Source organism: Pituophis catenifer, unplaced genomic scaffold, assembly GCF_029215685.1.
Source record: "Pituophis catenifer annectens isolate HBS135680 unplaced genomic scaffold, rPitCat1.0.hap2 SCAF_6, whole genome shotgun sequence".
NCBI lineage: Eukaryota > Metazoa > Chordata > Lepidosauria > Squamata > Colubridae > Pituophis > Pituophis catenifer.
The window spans coordinates 78,157,699-78,178,535 of NW_027256886.1; the positions used below are offsets into that span (position 1 = coordinate 78,157,699).

The following is a 20,837-nucleotide window of genomic DNA, read 5'->3' on the forward strand; positions in this document are numbered from 1 at the left end:
GGAACTTTATATAGTAAGAAAAAATAAATTCCTTGGTAGAGAATGCGCAAACCTTAGACAAATGTGATCCTTATACTATTTCAAGTTAACTTTAAAAATAGAAAGTGCTTTTAAATATATATATTTATATGTATTTACATTTATAACCTCCAATCATTACTAGTGATATTTGTTTGCATGTGAATGTATGTGGATCATACACACATGCACACACAAACTATACATACATGAGAAAAATCTATATACAAATAAATCATCATTGGTTCTTTTTCCTTAAGCTGGGATTCACAGCAAGTGATTGGAAGCTGTAAGAGCAATGGCACCATGAAGAAATAAAATCAGCTTATTTTTAACTGTTCAATATGATTAAGCACCAAGAGCTGTGTATAGCTAATACTGTCTAACTTGATTTTACATAATAAAAGATGAAATCAGTTAAAATCTTTATGAAAAGCCCATTTATAATAAACAGACGTTTCAAAGCACCAAAGTATAAATTCCAAAAAGGTAATAAACCAAGTAATTCAATCAGTTAATAACCTAGCCAAATTTTCTTAAAAGATGTGTGTGCGTTCGCGTGCATGCGTGTGAATACACATGCACATATATATACACACACACACACTTGAGAATCACCAGATGTTAAAATATATAAAGTCACAGTTTAAAAACAAAATAATTTTTACCTCAGCCTTCAAAATGGTTGAGATGAACAAAGAGTAAACCATACGAGACTTTGTTCTTTAACAGCACCTTTAGGATTGTGTAACACTGCTCCAAGGCAAAAGTTGTGTCGTTGCTATAAGAGCTTATGCCCAATGGTTGTAGGGCCCTGCAACTCGCGTGAGGGCATAAGTAGACACCGTTAGAATATTATCATGAGTTACTGTTAATGCTCTGCGAGATGGAATTTGGTTGAATTCATTTTCTTTGTAGAAAATTTCTTGGGTTGCATTGGTCTGATTTGCATTCTTGTCAGTGGCTGACAAGCCGGTGGTTTCAGTTCCTGATTTTCTAGCTTCTTTCTCTTTTGCTCTCTCTGCCATTTTGGCCTCCCACAGGGCTATCCCATGTTTTGGCTCATTTAAGTTTTTGTGTTGGTAAAAGACTAGAGAGATCCGCGTGGGATGATTCCTGTTGGGCTTTTTAAGAGGCGTGGTGGCATGAAGTTCGCGCCGTGCACATTCAATTAAGATGGAACCATGGGATGGTGCTACAGCTACCCCACCAATGTCATTGTCTAAAAAGTTATGCTCGCTGTCAGACCACATTTCTTCTGCTTTTTCTTCAGAATCTGCGTGTTTTAAGAGCTGGCCACTGGACCCGTTTTCTACACAACTTGGGCTTTGCCGTAATCCACTCTTTTGCATTGGGTGCTCTTGGGAAGAACCATTGGTAGAGACATCTTCTGGGGTGCCCAGTTGCAACATTGACTCACAAGAGCTAGCTACCTGGGACACAGAAGAGGACTTCAAGTTAACTTCACAATTTTGCTTGTTAACTAGTTTGTGTTCAGTGGTCAGGGGCAGATTCTCTCTGTTGATTGCTGACCTAGACGTAGTCAAGTCTTGAAGAAGCAGAGGCACACCATTTCTCTTCTCATCCATCACAATTCCAGTATAATCACGAGTGGACATGTCAAAGTTATTGTTACCTTGGGATGTCACGTGAGGTTTATTACTACTGCATTGTAAATACCCGTAGGGAGTAGAAACATCTTGGCTATTAGTTACTGGCATTAGACCACCACTTAATGGAGAGCAAGAGGATAAACTATCCAGTTTTAAAGGAGAGGATGGAGCATGTTGCTTCAATGGAGAACAATCGGTAGTAATGCCTAAATTAGGTTTTATGCTAGGAAAGTATTCAGCTGTCTCCATTTTTGTCTCAGGTTGCACTATATTCATTTTGGCCCCTAAGGAGAAAAATAAAATAAGCTGATTTTAAATATAAAGTTCTGGTTTTCCCCCCCTCACAGATGTTTGATAAATACATACATGTTTCACCCATCCATTTTAATTCCTCCTCAGTGCAGACATGTTGCAGTTTGGCGACACATTTGCCATCATATTTTCAAGTATATCTTTATCCAAGTTAGAAATTCTTTTCGAGAAAATGAAGATGCTTAAAACTTTGCCTGCCATCACATATTTAAACCAAATGGTATTTTTATGCTAGGTATAATACAGATAGTCCTCAAGGTACAGGTAATCCTCGACTTATAACAGTTCAGTTAGCGAATGTTCAAAGTGATAACAGCACTCTTGCACTCTTTAATGACACGATACACTTAACAACTGTAGTGATTTGCTTCATAACTGTGGCAAAAAATATCATAAAATGGGGCCAAGCTCACTTAACAACTGCCTTGTTAAGCAACAGAAATTTTTGCGGTCATACGTCCAGGACTACCTGTATATATGTTTACGTTGTTCCATTTTTGATACTTTGCATTTTAGACACACAAATGCGTAAAATTCAAGGCCCGGGGGCCGGATCCGACCCACGGGGTCTTAGATCTGACCCACAGGGCTGCCCTGGAAACAGCAAAGGAACGGTCCTTGATGCTCTGCCAGTGAAAGTAGAGCCCGCGGCCCTCCGAGCTCCGTTTTCGCTGGCAGAGGGTTGCAGGAGGCTATCGCAGCTGAAAATGGAGCCCAGGAGCCCAGCCCAGCCACGCCCACCCAAGGTCAAACAAAACCCTGATGCGGTCCTCAATGAAATCGAGTTTGACACCCCTGTTCTATAACATGCCCATATCTAGCTCTCTTGTACCTACCTGAACTTTGTGATGCTCTCTTGGTATTTTCTGGCAGTCCATTTTTTCCCCTTACAGCCGCAGAATGCTTTTTTTCAGCTAAACTTTGCTTTTTTGCATCTGGTTTTTTCTTGGTTGCCCTACGTGGTTCAGCTAACATCCTCACTTCTCGGGGGAAAGCAGTTAGCACCTGGATTGCCCCAGTTTTAATCTTGGCTTCCAGCCCCTCTTCTGTGCCAAATTCATCTGTTTGTGATATTTTGTAAAGAGGCAACACATGAAGCTGCTCATCATTTGGTATCACACCTACTGTACGGTTGTCTTCTTTTGTTAAAGTACAAACCTAGTCAGAAAGGGAAAAAAGCAACTATTAATACATATATATTATACACACAGAAAAACACTTAATCAACTTCAGTGAAAACTATAATAAGTGAATGTTTAAGTTAAAAGGTTGCAAAGACAATCTATTTCAACTTTCTTATCATGGGTTTATTTATGTTACACGTAAAACACAACTAAACTAGCACAGAGAAGGTTCTCGTCTTACAGTCATTCGTTTAGTGACCAAAGTTGCAACAGCACTGAAAAAAGTGACTTATGACCATTTTCAAACTTATAACTGCTGCAGCGTCCCATTGGTCAAGTGATCAAAATTTGGACGCTTGGCAACTGGCATGGATTTATGATGACTGCAATTTCCTGGGGTCATTTTGCAATCTTCTGAGAAGCAAAGTCAACGGGGAAGCCAGATTCACTTAACAACCATGTTACTAACTTAACAACTGCAGTGATTCACTTAACAAGTGTGGCAAGAAAAGTCGTAAAATGGGGCAAAACAAAAACTGTCTTGATTGGCAACAGAAATTTTGGGCTCAATTGTGGTTGTGAACTATTTATATATAGTTTGCTTCTTATACATGAACAATAGGTATATAATTTATGCAGCATGACATTAAGGGTACAATCCAATAAAGATCTCATGAAAAATATATTTGCTAACTTTAGCAGAACATTTCTTCAACCTAAATTGAAGAAATGAGAAACAGAGTTCTGTTTTTTTAGAAAACAATACAAAGAGAGATTGGTTTGATCATAAAGAAGGAATATGCCTCAACAGAATCACCAAAAGCCAGCCATCCTTTACCTGGCACTCTTCAGATGCTGGGCTACAATTCCCCAAATCCTGTGCCAGGTGACAGTCCTGGTACACTACCTAACACAATTGAAGAGCTGGGGAAAGTTGCATTGTCTTAAACTAGCCCTATGATGGTGAACCTGTGGCATGCGTGCCGAGGCGGCATGCAGAGCCATCTCTCTGAGCACGCCAGCCATCTCCCATTGCTCTTCCAACTGGTCTTCGGATGCGCGTGAGTGCCGGAAACTAGAAGACCAGCTCCCTGAGCTTCCGGTCTCCGGCAAACGCATAGGCGGCGACCAGCTGGTCTTCGCACACACATGCGTGCCAGATACCGGAAGCTCCTCTTCTGGTATCTGGCACTCCCGTGTGTGTACCAGGGAGCTGCTCTTCCAGTCTTCCCGGCAGGCCTGGGGCCGTTGATCTCGCTCTTGTGATCTGGCGAGATCCGGCCATGAATGGCGTGAATGAGTTTTTAATGTTTTTAATTTTTAAATGCTTTTTATAATGCTTTTTAAAAATGCATTGTGAGCCGCCCTGAGTCTTCGGAGAGGGGCGGCATATAAATTGAATTAATTAAAATTAAATTAAATTAAATTAATTTTTGGTGCTCCCCTGCGCACATGCGCACTCCCGTTTTGGCACTTGGTGCCAAAAAGGTTCACCAACATTGAACTAGTCTATACTGTGAAAGAGAAATTCCTTACCTACAGAAGCTCAGATAACAAAGGCCATTTAATGCAAGATTTCCTGCTGAATGGTGTGATTAAAAACACAAATTTGTGAGAAAAATGGTGAGAGTTAACTGGTCCAACAGGCCTTGTCTTGACTGGGCTTCCTTATGCCGCTGAACTCAAAAGCAAATAATTGTGATGGCAATTCTGAAAAGGCAAAGGATTACAGTTCCACTTCTTAAAACTAAAGAATAATGCATCAAGCTGGTTTGGTAGCCCAATGGAAACCAAATTGACCAAACCTGGAGTCCTTGTATGGAATACAAGAATTTGGTGCATCCCAAGCTCCTCCTGGGCTGACAAGCCCTGAGTTCTGCCCCATAAACGGCAATTAAGGCGGCATTGGTGCTGCCTGGAATAGCGTAATTTTTATGGCCTGCCAGCAGAGCTGGCAGCAGACTCGGACAATGAGGAGGTTGGGGAGAAACATGGGCCGGTCCTGGAGTCTGGGGAAGGCTCTGATGAGTGCTCTGTGTCAGAGGCAGAGATGAGGCCAGGGCCGTCCAACAGTTATCAGCTACCTTCGGAGTCAGAGATAAGTGGGGCAGAACAGCTGGAGCCTGTTCCCGATGTGTGCAGGCGCAGAGCTGTCAGGAGAAGGGAACAATTAAGGAACAGGGGTCGACTCAGGAGTAAAGGCACAAGGGGATGCTGAATGGCCCCTCCCATAAGGAATAAAATAGGAGCAAAAGGGGAGCGGTGTTTGCAGGAGACAATTAGTTTAGTTTATTAATGTGAATAATGAATAATAGTGACAATTAGTGAATTAGTGTGTATTTGCTTATCTGAGTTCGTGCCTCACAGAGACTCCTTGCCAAGTATTTCATTGTACAGCGTTGTGCCTGGAAGCTATTGGCCTGGCAACTATCCAAGTACTGATAAGGTCTGTGGTTGCAATTCACCCTTGAAAGACTGTTTGCCGGGACTTTGCTGGATGTGAATGCTAGGAATTCACATTAGCCGAATAAAAAGGGTTTTTTTCGGGAGAAAGAGTCTGTTTCGTGATTTAGTGAAGCCTAGATCAGAAGAGTAATCCTTAAAGAGGAAATGATTCTAAGGGGAAAATGCAAAGGGGGCTTAGGGGAGGGATGAGGAAGTAGGCAAGACATCTGGGACTTGATCCCAGGCCAAATCTGTCCTTTACTATAATGGTAGACAAAAGGCTGGATGTGTCATTTCTTCCTCCCCAACATTCCTCCATTCTTCAAATCACAAGCCTGCTAAGTAGCTTATCTCACGAAGAGCAGCTCAGTCCAGGCTGCACAAAAGCTCAGGGAAGGACAAGAGATTCAAACATTCGAAGAGATTTCTTTTTAATGCACTCATTTATAACAGAGGGCTGGAGGGTCCTATCACAGTCCTCAAGACTCAGTATCCTGCCCCTAATTCCTGCATTAACATTTTTCACTGAAGGCTGTTTGACTCTTGCTTCTATGACTGTGGCCTGCATTTCAGGTCTTGACCATAATGAGAGGAGAGGAATAGTTTGATCAGCAAATGCTAACCATCCAGTTGGAGAAGGTAGGCAACATTCCTGTAGCTCAGGGCTGGGAGCTGAATGTCAAGGCTCACTGCTAAGACCTTGAGGAATTTCCTAGATACTTGACTTGGCACAGCTTGACTAAGCTCTAAACTCTAACCAACCTAAGGACCTAAGAATTCATACAATAAATTAGGTAAGAAGGTTTATTGCCTGCTAGGAAGAAGCCGTAAAATAGTTGATTGCCTTCTGTCAACATGAAAGTGAAATTCCCTTTTTATTCCCATTAAATTCTGATCCAGGTGCTTCTTCTTTCTCCCACCCACCTATTCCCCTTGTTTAAATGATATTTCTGCCCTGCGCTTTTTGGCCTTGAAGCTCAGGAGACTGACATCTCTGCCCTGATAAATTATTTCCAACAACTTAAGGCAGTGTATCTAAAGATTTAGAAGTGAATTTTGTATGAGACTGCAAAAACTAACTCTCAAGAAATATTTAACCTCAGTAACCAAGAAAGTTATAATTTATTGTACATCCATTGCGCTTTATATCATTTATGGCAGGGGTCATGAAACCATATTGGCTGAGGAATTCCACAAGTCTTAAAATTGCCAAGTTTGGGGACCCAAACTGAAAAAGAAAGGAAATAAAGTAAAAAGAAGGCATGCAACTATGATATAGCTACATGGCAAAGAGGAAACCTCATCCCAAATTTTACTTACCACAGTACTTCCATTGTGCATGTTGTGAGTATCCTTGTGTGCGTGGGCACAGAAATCAATGCAAGCTGTCACACCAGAGAAAGGCCGGCCTTTCTTGCTCCCAAGACGACAGTCAGGACCCAGATGCTCATTCTCCACCTTAGAAAACAAGGCAACAGGGTCTTATTTCAGGAACAGAGTAAAGCATGTTGTCAACTTCATTACAATTGATGAATTTATACATAATATTACACTAAGCTTGAAGCTGATACAACATTTGCAGAGAGGCATTACAAGCATGTGGGCAAGGCAAGGGAGGTTTGGGGCTGCTTTTTGTGTTTTAACTACAATATTTCATTTTGGGATTATCTGTTTTCCACCTCAATACCATGTTTCCCTGAAAAGAAGACATCCCCTGATAATAAGCCCAATCGGGCTTTTGAGCACATGCGCTAAAATAAGCCCTCTCCCCCCCTCCGAAAATATTTAAATGCATGTGCAGCGGGTCCCTGCCATTTCCTCTGGTTAGGGTTAGGGAGATAGAGCTGGAAATCAGGTAAAATGGCAAGAGGAGCCCCGTCTTGCAACACGCACCCCAAAATAATAAGACCTCCCCAAAAATAAGGCTTATTGTGGACCCTATTATAAGATCCTGTCTTATTTTTGGGAAAACACGGTAGGTACTGTTGGTTTTCAAGAAACATGGAAAGATAGAAATATGAGAGGGCGTATAAGAACAGCAAAAAAGAAATACGAGAGGACTTATAAGAGCAAAAAAGAAACAAAGATTTGGGACCATAACTTGTCCATTCCTACAAGAAGCCATAAATCATTTTTTATAAATCATAAAACAAGAATTCACAAAATGTAGTTGCTTAAAATCCAAGAAACAATACTGGGGCTTAGTGCGATCTGTGGACTCAGCTAGTAAGGAAATGCCTCTTGGGGACATGTCACTGATCTATCACATTAAAAGGAAGTGATGAGACAACGTGAAATATTCATCAACCTACCTGGTTGTGGAAAGCATCAGGGGCAAGTTTTTGATATAATGGAGCCACATCAGTAGCTAAAGTCTGCAAATTGTTTTCCAGATTTTCTTCCTGGAAATAGAGAAAGCAATTACCCCATAATTGTATTGTTTATGAATAAAGCAATTAGTAAAAGCAACGTTAATTGCATCTTATATTTGATACTTAAGTTTCCTACTGTAATAGTAAAACTATCCATATATTTAAAAGTTGGTCAGACAAAGGGGAAAATATATATTTCTTCTTTGTAAGGAAACCATTTCTTAGCCCAACAGCTATTAACTATGTTAGAAAGCCTATCAGGCTGGCAATGAAAGAGAAACTTTTCTTCCTTCAATATACTGAATGCAGGTAATTCTTGGCTTATGACAACAATTGAGACTGGATTTTCCATTGCTAAGTGATGTGGTCATAAAGCATGACCATGTCACTTAGCAACAATTATCCCTAAAGTCCCAATTACCATTGTAAACTGAATCCCATGGTTGTTCCGTGAGACACCTTCCTACTGGGATCCTACAAATACAATTGATGAAGAAACTGGCAGGAAGTTGCAAATCCTGGGCCAGCAGGCATTTGAGTGATGACTTCTGCTGGGTGGGGGAAGAGGGGTGCAGGGCAGGCTCGGTGACGTTTAGGGAGAGAGTGTGATGATACGAGAGGGTATGTGAAAGGCAGGCAGAGCAGGAAGGGTGCATGGAGGTATAGCATGGATCTGGGAATGTGCTTGAGACTATGGCATGGATCAGGAGAATGTGTAAGGGTGCAAATGTATGTGTGTGACATGTGATGTAGGAAGGTACAGAATGGATGCGGGAGAATGTATGAGGTTGTGAGGGGGGGTGCTAGAGGTGCAATGTGGCTTGGGAAGGCCATGCAAGTGTGAAGGACAGGTGGGGGAAGAAGTGCAAGGGGATATCTGAAAGCCACAGTATGGCTCGGGGCAAGTACACGAAGGCCAGGGACGGTGCACAAGGATTAGGCATGCGTCAGGCAGAGTATGCAGGGGTGTGACGCAATCTTCTGACAATGAGAGCAGTCAACCAATGGAACAGAAGTTGCCTTCAGAAGTTGTGGGAGCTTCATCGCTGGAAGCTTTCAAGAAGAGACTGGACTGGCATCTGTCAGAAATGGTATAGGGTCTCTTGCTTGGATGGTGGGGTTGGACTAGATGACCTACAAGGTCCCTTCCAACTCTGTTAATCTGTTAATTTCATGAAGGATGTGAGTATGTGTGTGAGAGGCACAGTAAGGCTTGGGAAGTGTGTGTAGGTGCAATGTGAATTCTGTGTATAGGCAGGGGAGAGTATACGTGGGGCTAGTGCACAGGGGTATGAGGCATGGTGAAGGTTAAGGTGAGTGTGTGATGGCTTGAGTGTTGTGTGAGAGGAACAGGTGAGGGAGGGTGCATGGGAGTGTAGCATGGGTCAGGGAAGGTATTCAGGGTTGTGGTGTGACTCAAGGGTGTGCAAGGATGGCTGTGAGGTTTGGATAGGGCGCAGAAAGGCTGCAGGAGGCTGTGCAGATGAGGGAGATTTACCTCAGCGATGTGTGTGTCATCATGGGGTGTTGCAGCAAGTCAGAAATGCTCTGAGGATCAGTCACAACTATCATTCGTTCAGCACCATCATAACTTTGAATAGTCACTGAATGAATGGACACAGGTGAAGGACTATGTGTATCAAATTTTAAAATGTATTACATAACTGACAATACAGCTATTAAACTCACTCTCTTTTGTTCATTTTCATATTGTGTTAAAAGTAATTATAACTACTCTGTCCTAAGATGATTATTTTATTATCCTCAGAGACATAAGATTGAAGATAAGCAACAGTTTCTTCAAAAATACCCTTTGAGTCTAAAAAAATGGGGACTCAGTAGATCAAACATCAAGCTCTTTCAAGAAAGAGGCAAAAAGAAAAAAGAAAAAAAACACAAAACAAACAATAATTCAGGGGTGCCCAACCATGGCAACTTTAAGACTTGTGGACTTCAACTCCCAGCATAGCCAGCTGGGAAATTCTGGGAATTGAAATTCACAGGTCTTAAAATTGCCAAGGTTGGACACTGCAATAAATCCTTTAAATGTATTACTAAGTTAGGCTTCTGGTTTACAACAGAACAACATATAAGTGGCCCATTTTGTACTTGTTAAAGCCAATATATCAGTTTAGCAGACCAATATAGTAGCCTTAGAAAGTATGAGATTCAGGCAATGCATACAGGTGCCCAGGTATAGCATGCTAATCTCACTAAGTAGAAATGGACCTGGCTGGTATTTCTGACAGGAGAATATCAGGAAATCTTACCAGGGCTGTAAGATTGATTGGGAAATTGAAAACACATATTAAAAGAAGGATAAACTGTTCCTCTACTATTCCCAAAAGAACTCTTGAAATGCACCCATAAATTCAACTGTGGAAGTGAATGACTCAACAAGACTTTTACATCATAAATGTTTAGGTTTGAAAAATATCCCATTATTTAAAAACAGAGTAATATCCATTAATACTGCAATAAATAGACTCAAAACCCAAACTCCAATAAACTCCAAAACCCATTCCGACAACAAACGGCTACTATATTAAAAAAAATAATAACCATGAGGTAATTTTAAAAAATGGCAGAACAATATCACAGGTTGATTTAGTCCTTAACCTATGCACAATGTTCAAAGGAGTCCTATTTCTCAAGCTGATATAACATACTATTAGTTTTGGATGTAACCCTTGAACAATATGTTTTATTAGATGGTTATACTATAAAAAAACAAATGAACAAAAACCTGAGAGCTTAGCTTGTTTCATCCAGATCCTGTGCTGTGAATAATCGTAAATGTGGGTTGTTGAATCATACCAACCATAATCTGTAGTTTATAGGCTGATTTGATTCATTCATTCCATGAAATATCTCACCATAATCCTACAAAATGCTTTGAATCTGGCATGCTATAAACAAGTCACAGTCAAGGTTAACTCACTTGTTATGCTAGAAAAGCAGAACAAGTCATAATTAAGCAGAACAGAAATGAAAGAGCAGCTTTAAATTCTTCTTTGTACAGCAGGAAGAGGGCAAAGGCAAGAGGGCTAATTCTTCTTATATCTCATTCTTGAGCACTATTGAGCAGAATAAGTAAATCACAATAGCATAAATCCATATAAGTGTGTTACCTGTCCAAAAATTCTTCTGGACTACTTTCTAGACAACATATTTTTCTAGTTTTATCTCTATACTACAAGCTATTCTTACCTAAAGAGCATAATTTTATACTTCTTTACATTTAACCTCATCTCACTCCGTCCAGTGGTTCAAATGATCCATATCTGTCTTTACTTTCAATCTATCTTCTTCTGCATTTGCATTCTATACCTCCTAGCTTTATGTCATCTGTAAAATGGATCAATATTTAATATTTAGCTAAAATAGAAGGTTCTAATAAAAACAATGACAAAAAGCACTTTCATTTGTTTGCTCTATGAACTTTTTGACCATCCGAAATAATTATACAACCAAGTGCCTGCTTCAGGAGTATGTAGTATGCTAGAAGTTAGCAAACCTGTGTACATGGTGAGAACGGACACTTGTGAAACGTTCCATATTTTTAAAATCTGGGAACATTTTATAAAATGGATTGCATGTATACATTACTGTGAATGTGTGCATTCAGTCTTAAAAAGAAAATAAAAACATACTCTAAATCAGAGGTGTCAAACTCAAGACCCGGGGGCCGGATTTGGCCCACTAGGTGCTTAGTTCTAGCCTGCGGGGCTGCCCTGGAAACAGTGGACTGGCTCGCAGTGCCTCTGCCAGTGAAAACAGAGTTCAGGAAGGCTGTGGGTAGAGGGTTGTAGGAAACCGTCACAACCTAAAACGGAGCCTGAGAGGGCTGCGGGTGGCCCTCCCAAGCTCCGTTTTCGCTGGCAGAGGGTTGCAGGAGGCTGTCGCAGCCGAAAACAGAGCTCGGGAGTTTGTTTTCTCTGGCAGAGCCATCGGGCCACCATAGGTGCCCCCGACACAAGTGACGTCGAGCTGGCCACACCCACCCTGGCCATGCCCACTCCGGCCCAAGGTCAAACACAAATCTGATGCGGCCCTCAATGAAATTGAGTTTGACACCCCTGCTCTAAATTGATCCAGCTTACTGTACCTGCTCATACTTGTCAGTTTTTTTTGACAGATGGGAAGCAACAGGTGAGGCTAAGGAAAATGACATGTAGTACCCAGGCAATGAGCACAGGCACGCCCTGAGGGCTAAGAGCTCTTTTCCTTGCTCTTTTCTCTCCATACCAATGACTGCACCTCAAGGGAACCCTCTGTTAAGTTCTGAAGTTTGCAGATGACACAACGGTCACTGGCCTCATTCGAGTTGGTTATAAGTCTGCAGTCTGCATGTAGACAAGAAGTTGAATAACTGGCCCTGTGGTGCCGCTGTATCAATCTGAGACTGAATATGCTTAAGGCTGTAGAGATGAGAGTGGATATTAGGAGGAGCCCTTCTATTCTACCACCTCTTACCATATTCAACAGCACCTTATCAGCAGTAGAGTCCTTCAAATTCTGGAGTTCTATAATCTCCTAGAACTTGAAATGGGCCCTTAACATTAGAACCATCGTTAAAAGGCACAACAAGGAATATTCTTCCTGTGTCAACTCAGGGAGTTCTGGAGCTGTTGATATAGTTTTAAAGAGGAATTATTGAGTCTGTCATTTCTATAGTTTTCTGCTTTGGTGCAGCCACTAAACAGACAGGTACAGATTACAATGGATAATTAAGATTGCAGAAAGAACAACTGCAACCAGCCTGCCTTCCATAAAAGCCCTTTATATTGTGTGGGTCAGGAGGAGGGCTGACAAGATATCTGCAGACCCCTCACATACTGGACATAAACTATTTCAACTTCTCTCCTCGGGCTTTGCAGGCCAAAACAACGGGACACAGGGACAATTTTTTCCCTTGGGCCATCACTCTGCTGAACAACTAATTCTCACACTGCTGCCCAAGGTCAGTATGTATTTACCCAAGTAGTATGGCTGCAGCATTATTATTATTATTTATACTTCTTATTATCCTTCATACTTCCCCCTCTTATTGGTATTCTTACTGATAATTTTATTATTATGATTATTATTAATCTGTTGCTTTGCATGTACACTGAGAGCTTCTGCACTGGAGACAAATTCCTTGTGTGTCTAATCACACTTGGCCAAATAAAGTATTCAATTCAATGCATACGAATTGGTAAATTATGGTGGATGGCTATGAGTTATCAGAGGAATGAAAGCATGGCATTTTGGAGGTGACAGGAAGTGAGATTTTATGTGCTCATTTATATGTAAGAGAAGTCAGTAAAAGTGATTTACTGTGTATGAATAGAACTTGCTCGTAGTAATGCTTAGCTTGCTCATCTAAGCCACATAGAAAGGATGTAATCTAATGTGATTCCACGAATTCTGAACAGCTTTAAACATTTATAATACCTGTGCACTTAAAATGGGCATTATGGAAGAAGGAAAGAAAATACTTACTTGGGCGTGATCATCTGTGAGAAGTCTAAATTTTCTGGGGATTTTGCTTCTGGCAAACTTACAGCCATTGTAATACATGCTCCAAGAACAGCCAAATGAAAAGGATGCCCCACATGTCTCTGGATCGAGACCTTGACAGGCACAAGTACGGCTAGAAAAATTAACCGAAAGATAGGTAATCAGCTAGTTGGGCAAGATTCGCCTTCAGCAAATTGATGCCCCAAATCTCTGTCAATCTAACACATACATTGAAAGCTAACATCTGGGGAATTCTTAGCTTTAGATGATGCAGATATAATCTGTGTTATTCTGAATGGAATAAACTAGAGCAAGACAAGCATGTAGACCATAGGCTGCTTCTGATTATGACCAGTGTAAGAATCAATCAGATCTGATGAATCTCATGCTGCAGGCTCAAAAGTGTTTTGTTTTGTTTTTCTTTCCATCACAGGGTAGGCAGTCACTAAACATGTAAGGCTCTAGGGCTTTGCCAAATACCATGTTGCTGTCACATCAGATTCGTCAGCCATAGCTCCCCAATCAATCATGGGTGGAAGCAACAACAACTTGTCTATAATCAATACATTTTTCTGTAGTTTGAATGTAATATTACAACCATTACACAAATAGAGGTAGTCCTTGATTTACAACTACAATTGAGCCTCAAATTTCTGTTGCTAAGTGAGACAGTTGTTAAGGGAGTTTTGCCCTATTTTATGACATTTCTTGCCATAGTTGTTAAGCGAATCTGGCTTCCCCGTTGACTTTGCTCGTCAGGTCGCAAAAAGGATCACATGACCTTGGAACACTGCAATTGTCATCAATTTGAATCAGTTGCCAAGTGTTTGAATTTTGATCATGTGACTATAGGGCTGCTGCAACAGTTGTAAGTGTGAAAAATGGTCATAAGTCACTTTTTTCAGTGCCGATGTAACTTTGAAAGGTCACTAAATGAACTGTTGTAAGTGAAGGAGTACCTTCAGGCAGAGGCCTAAAGGTAAAGCTATCAGATTGCTTAGATACTGTTAACTGTCTTTATTAGAAATAAATAGTGCACTTCTTTGAGGCTGTGTATTTTTTTCATTTTGGATCATGTAAAAAAAAAATTGACTGTGTCAACACTAGGGCAGCTTCAAATTGCCTTCCATACTTAGCTGATAGTATTACTAAAGTATTACTAGTATTATAAACCTGGCTAGGTGGCTCAGTGGCTAAGACGCTGAGCTTGCTGATCAGAAAAGTCGGCAGTTCGGTGGTTCAAATCCCTAGTATAGGTCTCCTGCATGAGCAGAGGGTTGGCCTAGATGACCTCCGAGGTCCCTCCCAACTCTGTTCCTGTTATTATTATGGCAGACTCAAACATGTCTAGGACAAAGAAAGTTTGTTTCTGTTGTAGAAGATTAAATGACCTGTTGTAGAAGATTCAATTCCTGCAATCGTCAAATTGGGGCATTCTAAGGGAACATCAAAAGGTTTCCTGACTAGAATGCAAAAATTTTGCACCAACCTTTCCAGGATTTAAGTCAGCACATGAATATATGCATTTATGTGAGTTATTTAGAATAACATCCACATCAGATAATTAGGTTTCTTCAGCTTGGTTTCCAACTCAAATCAGATTTGAGTGTCAAGAACAAAGTACTGAAGTTTTGTTAGGATAGGAATAAGATGCAAGTCTGATTTCGGGCATCATATTAAACAAGCCTGAAAGGGAATTTGTAAAGTTTAACTGCAGCAGCTATCAGTAAAAGGCAATTTGGAAATGATGAAGCAGTAGTACACCAGCACACTGTTTCTTCACATTAAGAAAGAGTTTCAACTATACTGAGTTTGTATTTTGCCATCTACAAAAATGTAGGAAAAAAAAATGTGCTTTATTCTATTACCTCCAGAAGACATCAAAAGCAAGATAGAAAGCTGTGGGTAATGAGGACATTCTTTAAAAATGGAAGAAAAAAAAATCTATTTTCATATCATCTGTTTTTGCCAGCATGAAAAATGAGAAAATTCATTTTGGTCCTCTTAACACATCATATACTCAGAATGCTATCTTACACTCTACTAAAAAAAAAATAGAAATTATTGTATGTAACTTTTTCAAGTGTAATGTTCATAGTGCAGAAGAATGTCAATCAAGTAAGATTACTAGCAGGGTGGATAAAAATCAATGATTTTTTTTAAAAAATCAAAAAAATCGGATTTTTTTGATTTAAATCAGATTTTTTTTATTTTTATTGAATTTATTTTAATAAAAAACTTTTGGGGTAAAAATCTATCGTAAGATAGTTTTCTATTTAAGATACATAAATAATTTAGTTTATCCAGCATGAAATGGAGCTTAGTTATGTAGCACAAGGCTGTATATTCTGCAACACTGGGACTATCGGTGAGTCAACAGCGGGTCAAAGGAGTAGCAGAGATGACAGTTGCTCTTTAAAAATTATGTTTTAAATCGAGTTGATTTAAATCGAGTCTTTTTATTAGTGATTTAAATCATGATTTAAATCATGATTTAAATCGACTCGATTTAAATCAAATCCACCCTGATTACTAGTCTCTCATACATCCTTTTTATTTTAAAATACTCTCATACTTATAAAATATTTTAAAGCGTACTTACTCTTCATTTAATGCACATCTACGACTAGTTGGACAGCCATATTTTCTGAGACTCTGGGTCAGTTCCTTGTACAATGTGTCAGCAAGAAGGTGAGGAATCCCTTCCCAAGCCAAAATAAGTATCACAATCACAGCAGTTTGGCAGTGATGTCCTGCACGCTGACGAACTAAGCACAGCAATTTTTCTTCATCACTACTTCTCCGTATCACCTGGAAGACAAAAGAATGGCTTGCAGGTTAATCATGAAACATCCCTGAATGGAAATCTAGCTATTATCTCTCTAGTGCAGGGGTCAGCAACCTGCGGCTCTGGAGCCGCATGTGGCTCTTTCATCCCTCTACTGCGGCTCCCTGTCGCTCAAAACATGCGTCACAATCACCAATGTGCAACACCCGCTGGCAGGTGATTTATTGAGCTTTTCGACTCCTGGTAGGCCAACCATGGATAAATCCAAGAATAGAAAAGTTTCAGAAGAAAACAGAATGCTTAATTCAACTACATATGTTAGTTTTGTGGCCGCTCAGGAAATAGTCAGGCATAGGAAGGGTTTTGTGGCTCCCGGTGTTTTCTTTTCTGTGGGAAACGCGTCCAAATGGCTCTTTGAGTGTTTAAGGTTGCCGACCCCTGCTCTAGAGCTATTGGCTCTCTAGAAAGAGCTATGAGGATCAGCAAGTTCAAAATAGAGGATGAGAACACAAAGTGAGCACCAAGCCCCACAGTGCACATTGAAAGACAGAACTTTAATCATCTTGTCACACTTGCTACTTTCATGTTTCTGACACCCGCCTCCTCCACCTCAAGGACGGTCCAGATAAATTACTAGATTTATTATGCAGATAGTATTATTGCTGTAATTGTCTATCACAAGTTTTTTTTCCCTCTTATGGATTTCACCACCCTTCCACGGGTTAATTAATAAGAAGACATCATAGCTTGAATCCCTTGAAGACAGTTCTTATTTCTGAAATGCCAATTACATAGTTTTTCCTCAACTAAAGTCAAAACACCCCAAGAAACAGAAAACTGCAATGTAACCTACACACTTAGCAAACCTCTTTTCTCTGTAGACAAAATTTATGTATCCGCTAATTTTTGTTTATCCTCAAGTATATTCAACCCCATCTGCATACTGCTGTATCTACTTGTTTATCAGAGAATAAACATTAAAACTTAAAAAGAGACATATTTTTAAAAAGATGTGAACCTGGAGAAAGGCTGCTTCAACTACACACATTTCATTTGTCTTTCAGAAAATCTTCTTACCATTCAACCGTTTGCAAAATGCTATCCATTAAACCAAGTCAGTAACAAAAGATCTGCAATTAAACCAGACAGGCCTGGGAGGATAAATCACATTTAAGACAAAGGTCACAGAGTATTCAGTGCTGCTGCATCACAATGAAAAGGGCTGGAATCCTCAGAAGTGCAACGAATCAAAGTGAGACTTGCCTAAAGTGATCGCAATTTCTTCAGACAGTTTTCACTTTGACAGTGTTTAGCAAGCATGTGGGAAGCTTTTCTCATTTTATATCTCTTTGGCAGGGTGGGACTTCTCAATAACAGGGGAGAGAGGCACCCCTGGATTCAATACCTTTCCTTCTAATACAATTTTTCCCTCTTAAAATACCTTACATTTCCCTTAACATCTAAAAGGAAGCACAGTTTTCCATTTTTTTTGCCATCCCTTTTGGAGAGAGACAGGTTATATAATCTTATTATTTCACCCATGCTTCATTTTTTTTTTAAAAAAAATCTATCATTGAAGATAAATATAGTATAAACAAAATTTAAAATTACATGATGTATACAGGTAGCCCTGGACTTACAACAGTTCATTTAGTGATAATTCAAAGTTACAACAGCACTGAAAAAAGTCACTGTTTTTCACACTTTTGACCAGTGCAGCATCTCCATGGTCAGGTGATCAAAATTCGCACGCTTGACTCACCAAGAGCCTTGGTGGTGCAGCAAGCTAAAGTGCTGTTAAGTAGCACCAGCTGCCTGCAATTACTGCAAGTTCAAATCTCATCAGGCTCAAGATTGACTCAGCCTTCCATCCTTTCGAGGTAGGTAAAATGAGGACCCGGTTTGTGGGGGCAATAAGCTGACTTTGTATAAAAAAGAACACCGCTTAGGGGGCCCCCGAAAACCCTACTAAGCAGCTATATACAAAAGTATGAAGGCTATTGCTTAACGCATTGTAAGCCGCCCTGAGTCTCTGGAGAAGGGCAGCATATAAATCAAACCAATAAATAAATAAACAATAAATATTTTTGACGGTTACAGCATCCTGGGGTCATGTGATCACCTTTTGCCATTTTCTGACAAGCAAAAGTTAATGGGGAAGCCAGATTCACTTAAGAACCGCGTGACTAATTTAACAACTGCAGTGATTCACTTAACAATTGTGGTAAGAAAGGTCATAAAATGGGGCAAAACTCACTTAACTGTCTTAGCAACAGAAATTTTAGGCTCAATTGTGGTCTTTTAAGTCAAGGACTACCTGTATTTCCCCATAATTTTATTTCAGAAGTGTCTAACTACATTTTCCATGCCTGTGCGTTACTATAATTTTAAAATAGATGTGTAGAATGAATATTATTACAGGTATCCTCGACTTATGACCACAACTGAGCCCAAAATTTCTATTGTTAAATGAAACATTTGTTAAGTTTGCCTCATTTTACGATCTTTCTCAACATAGTTATTAAATGAATTACCGCAGTCACTAAATTAGTAACTCGGCTGTTAAGTGAATCTGGCTTCCCCATTGAGTTTGCTAGTCAGAAGGTCGCAAAAGGTGATCACATAACCCTTGGACACTGCAACGGTCATAAATATGAATCAGTTGCCTAGCATCTAAATTTGGATCACATGATCATGGGGATGCTGCAACGGTTGTAACTGTTAAAAACGGTCATGTCACTTTTTTCAGTGCCATTCACTAAATGAACTGTTTTTAAGTCCAGGACTACTTGTATTAGTAAATGATAGAAAACATTAAACTATCATTTTTCTCAACATTGCGAATGAACTTTTTATGAACCATCAGTTTTCCTCGTAACCTAATATAGAAAGAAATTATGCAAATTGGGGGATCAATTCTGGGCTGCTCTCCTCATCTCTAACTTTGTATTTCTAACGGTACAGTACAGTTTTCCCAGTAATATAGCACCTGTTAATTTTCCAATAGGTGCAATTCAAAAGACCGTATTTTTCGGAGTATAAAACACACCTTTTTCCCCGCTTAAAGAGGCTGAAAATTTGGGTTCGTCTTATACTCCGAATGTAGCTTTTTCCAAGCTTTTTTCCAGCCCTAACGAGGCGCTAATGAGGCACTAGCAAGTGATCTTCCACTTCCTGCTTTGCTCAGACTCTCAGCTGCTGTCTGCTGTTCTTTAGCCTTTCAGCTGTAACTAGGCGCTAGCCAAGTGAAGTGATCTCCCCGTGCTTTGCCTGCTTTTCTCATTGCTGCTTCCTCTCAGCTATGCCTTAGAAGCTGTTTTTTATCCCCAAACAGGGGATAAAAAACCAGCAAACTAATGTGTTGAAGCTGACCAGACTAAGGACACTAGCCAGATGAATACCTAGTAGGCAGATTTCCCCCCACCTCCCATTTTCCTCCCCAAAAACTAAGCTGCGTCTTATACTCCGGTGCATCTTATACTCCGAAAAAATACGATATATCTACTTCAGATAACAATTATGCAGAGCAAAGAACTTTACAAGGAAGGCATATGAAATAATATATATCTCAGTGGATCTCTATACAGCACCACTAATCCAGGCCTTAGATCTAAGAGTGCAGCGCTCAACGGCACACTTCTACCCCAAAGCTGAATACAACATATTCCTTTTGGAACAAAAAGCAATCGCTGCCTTATCATCATTAACTTCTTGCAAACTTCTTGTATAAAAAAAAATGTGTAGGCAGGGTAGCTGTAGGATGTTTATTCCTAACTCGCTCTTTGGGGAGGAAGGCTAATTACTTAATATTATCATTTGAAAGTAGAAATACAGATTAGGTTACGGTAGAATAATGTACTGTGGGATTTTTTTTTTTCCTAAACTATAATTCTCACACATTCTTGCCACTGTAGCTGATGGAAATTAAAGTCCAAAATGACTAGAGGGCATCAGATAGTCAAACTCTGGGTCAGGTTACTTAAGAAAAAACCATTCTCAGCTCAGCTTTTCTTTCATAGCACTCAAGAGGCCCCATGAAATTCACAGAAAGTCTCCCTTGTAATCAACAACCAATCCTGTTCTGCTTTTCTTCACTTTCCCTAGACATTTCACTCCCATATCGCACAAGGAGCTACAAGGCATAAATGGAATACATTTAATGCCCAAACATAAGCTTAGATAACCACGATATTTGAATGCATACTATCCTTGTTGTAAAAATTACTCAATTACTGGCCTTGTTATAAAAATGTTTTTAATATACAAACGGAAATAAAAGACTAGACCAGTGTTTCCCAAAGTGTGGTACGCGTACCCCCAGGGGTACAGGAAGAGTTTGGTGGGGGTACGCGTTGCACCGGAGTTTGGTGGGGATCACGTGGGAATATCCACTGCACCGTGCTTAGCTGCGCCCACAGAACAAGGAAAGAAATAGGCGCGTATTGCAGTTTTTACACGGGAACTGGGGCCATTGTACATCGTATTGCAACTCATTATGGCGGGAACTTCTGCGCATCCTTCGCGCAGCTCGGGTTCGGCCATTTTTAAACTGCGGGAACATTAACAGTTGATGTTGAGCCGCAGAGCTGTTTAAACGCCGGAGAATTGCAGTGTTAAATGTTCTTTATAATATAACTTTAGTTTATTTCGTGTATGTACC

General features: G+C 40.1%; 1 protein-coding gene across 1 annotated transcript in view; it reads right to left on the minus strand.

The window, feature by feature from the left end:
* Window positions 1-284: 284 nt before the first annotated feature.
* Window positions 285-20,837, minus strand: part of TET1 (tet methylcytosine dioxygenase 1) — an 88,663-nt gene continuing 68,110 nt past the window's right edge. Inside the window, exons 6-11 of the mRNA XM_070945801.1 lie at window positions 15,992-16,200; window positions 13,372-13,522; window positions 7,825-7,914; window positions 6,833-6,970; window positions 2,780-3,101; window positions 285-1,915 (exon numbers count right to left, since the gene is read on the minus strand). Coding sequence (XP_070801902.1) covers window positions 810-1,915; window positions 2,780-3,101; window positions 6,833-6,970; window positions 7,825-7,914; window positions 13,372-13,522; window positions 15,992-16,200 — 2,016 coding nt within the window. The 3' untranslated portion in view covers window positions 285-809. The remainder of the gene's footprint in view (window positions 1,916-2,779; window positions 3,102-6,832; window positions 6,971-7,824; window positions 7,915-13,371; window positions 13,523-15,991; window positions 16,201-20,837) is intronic.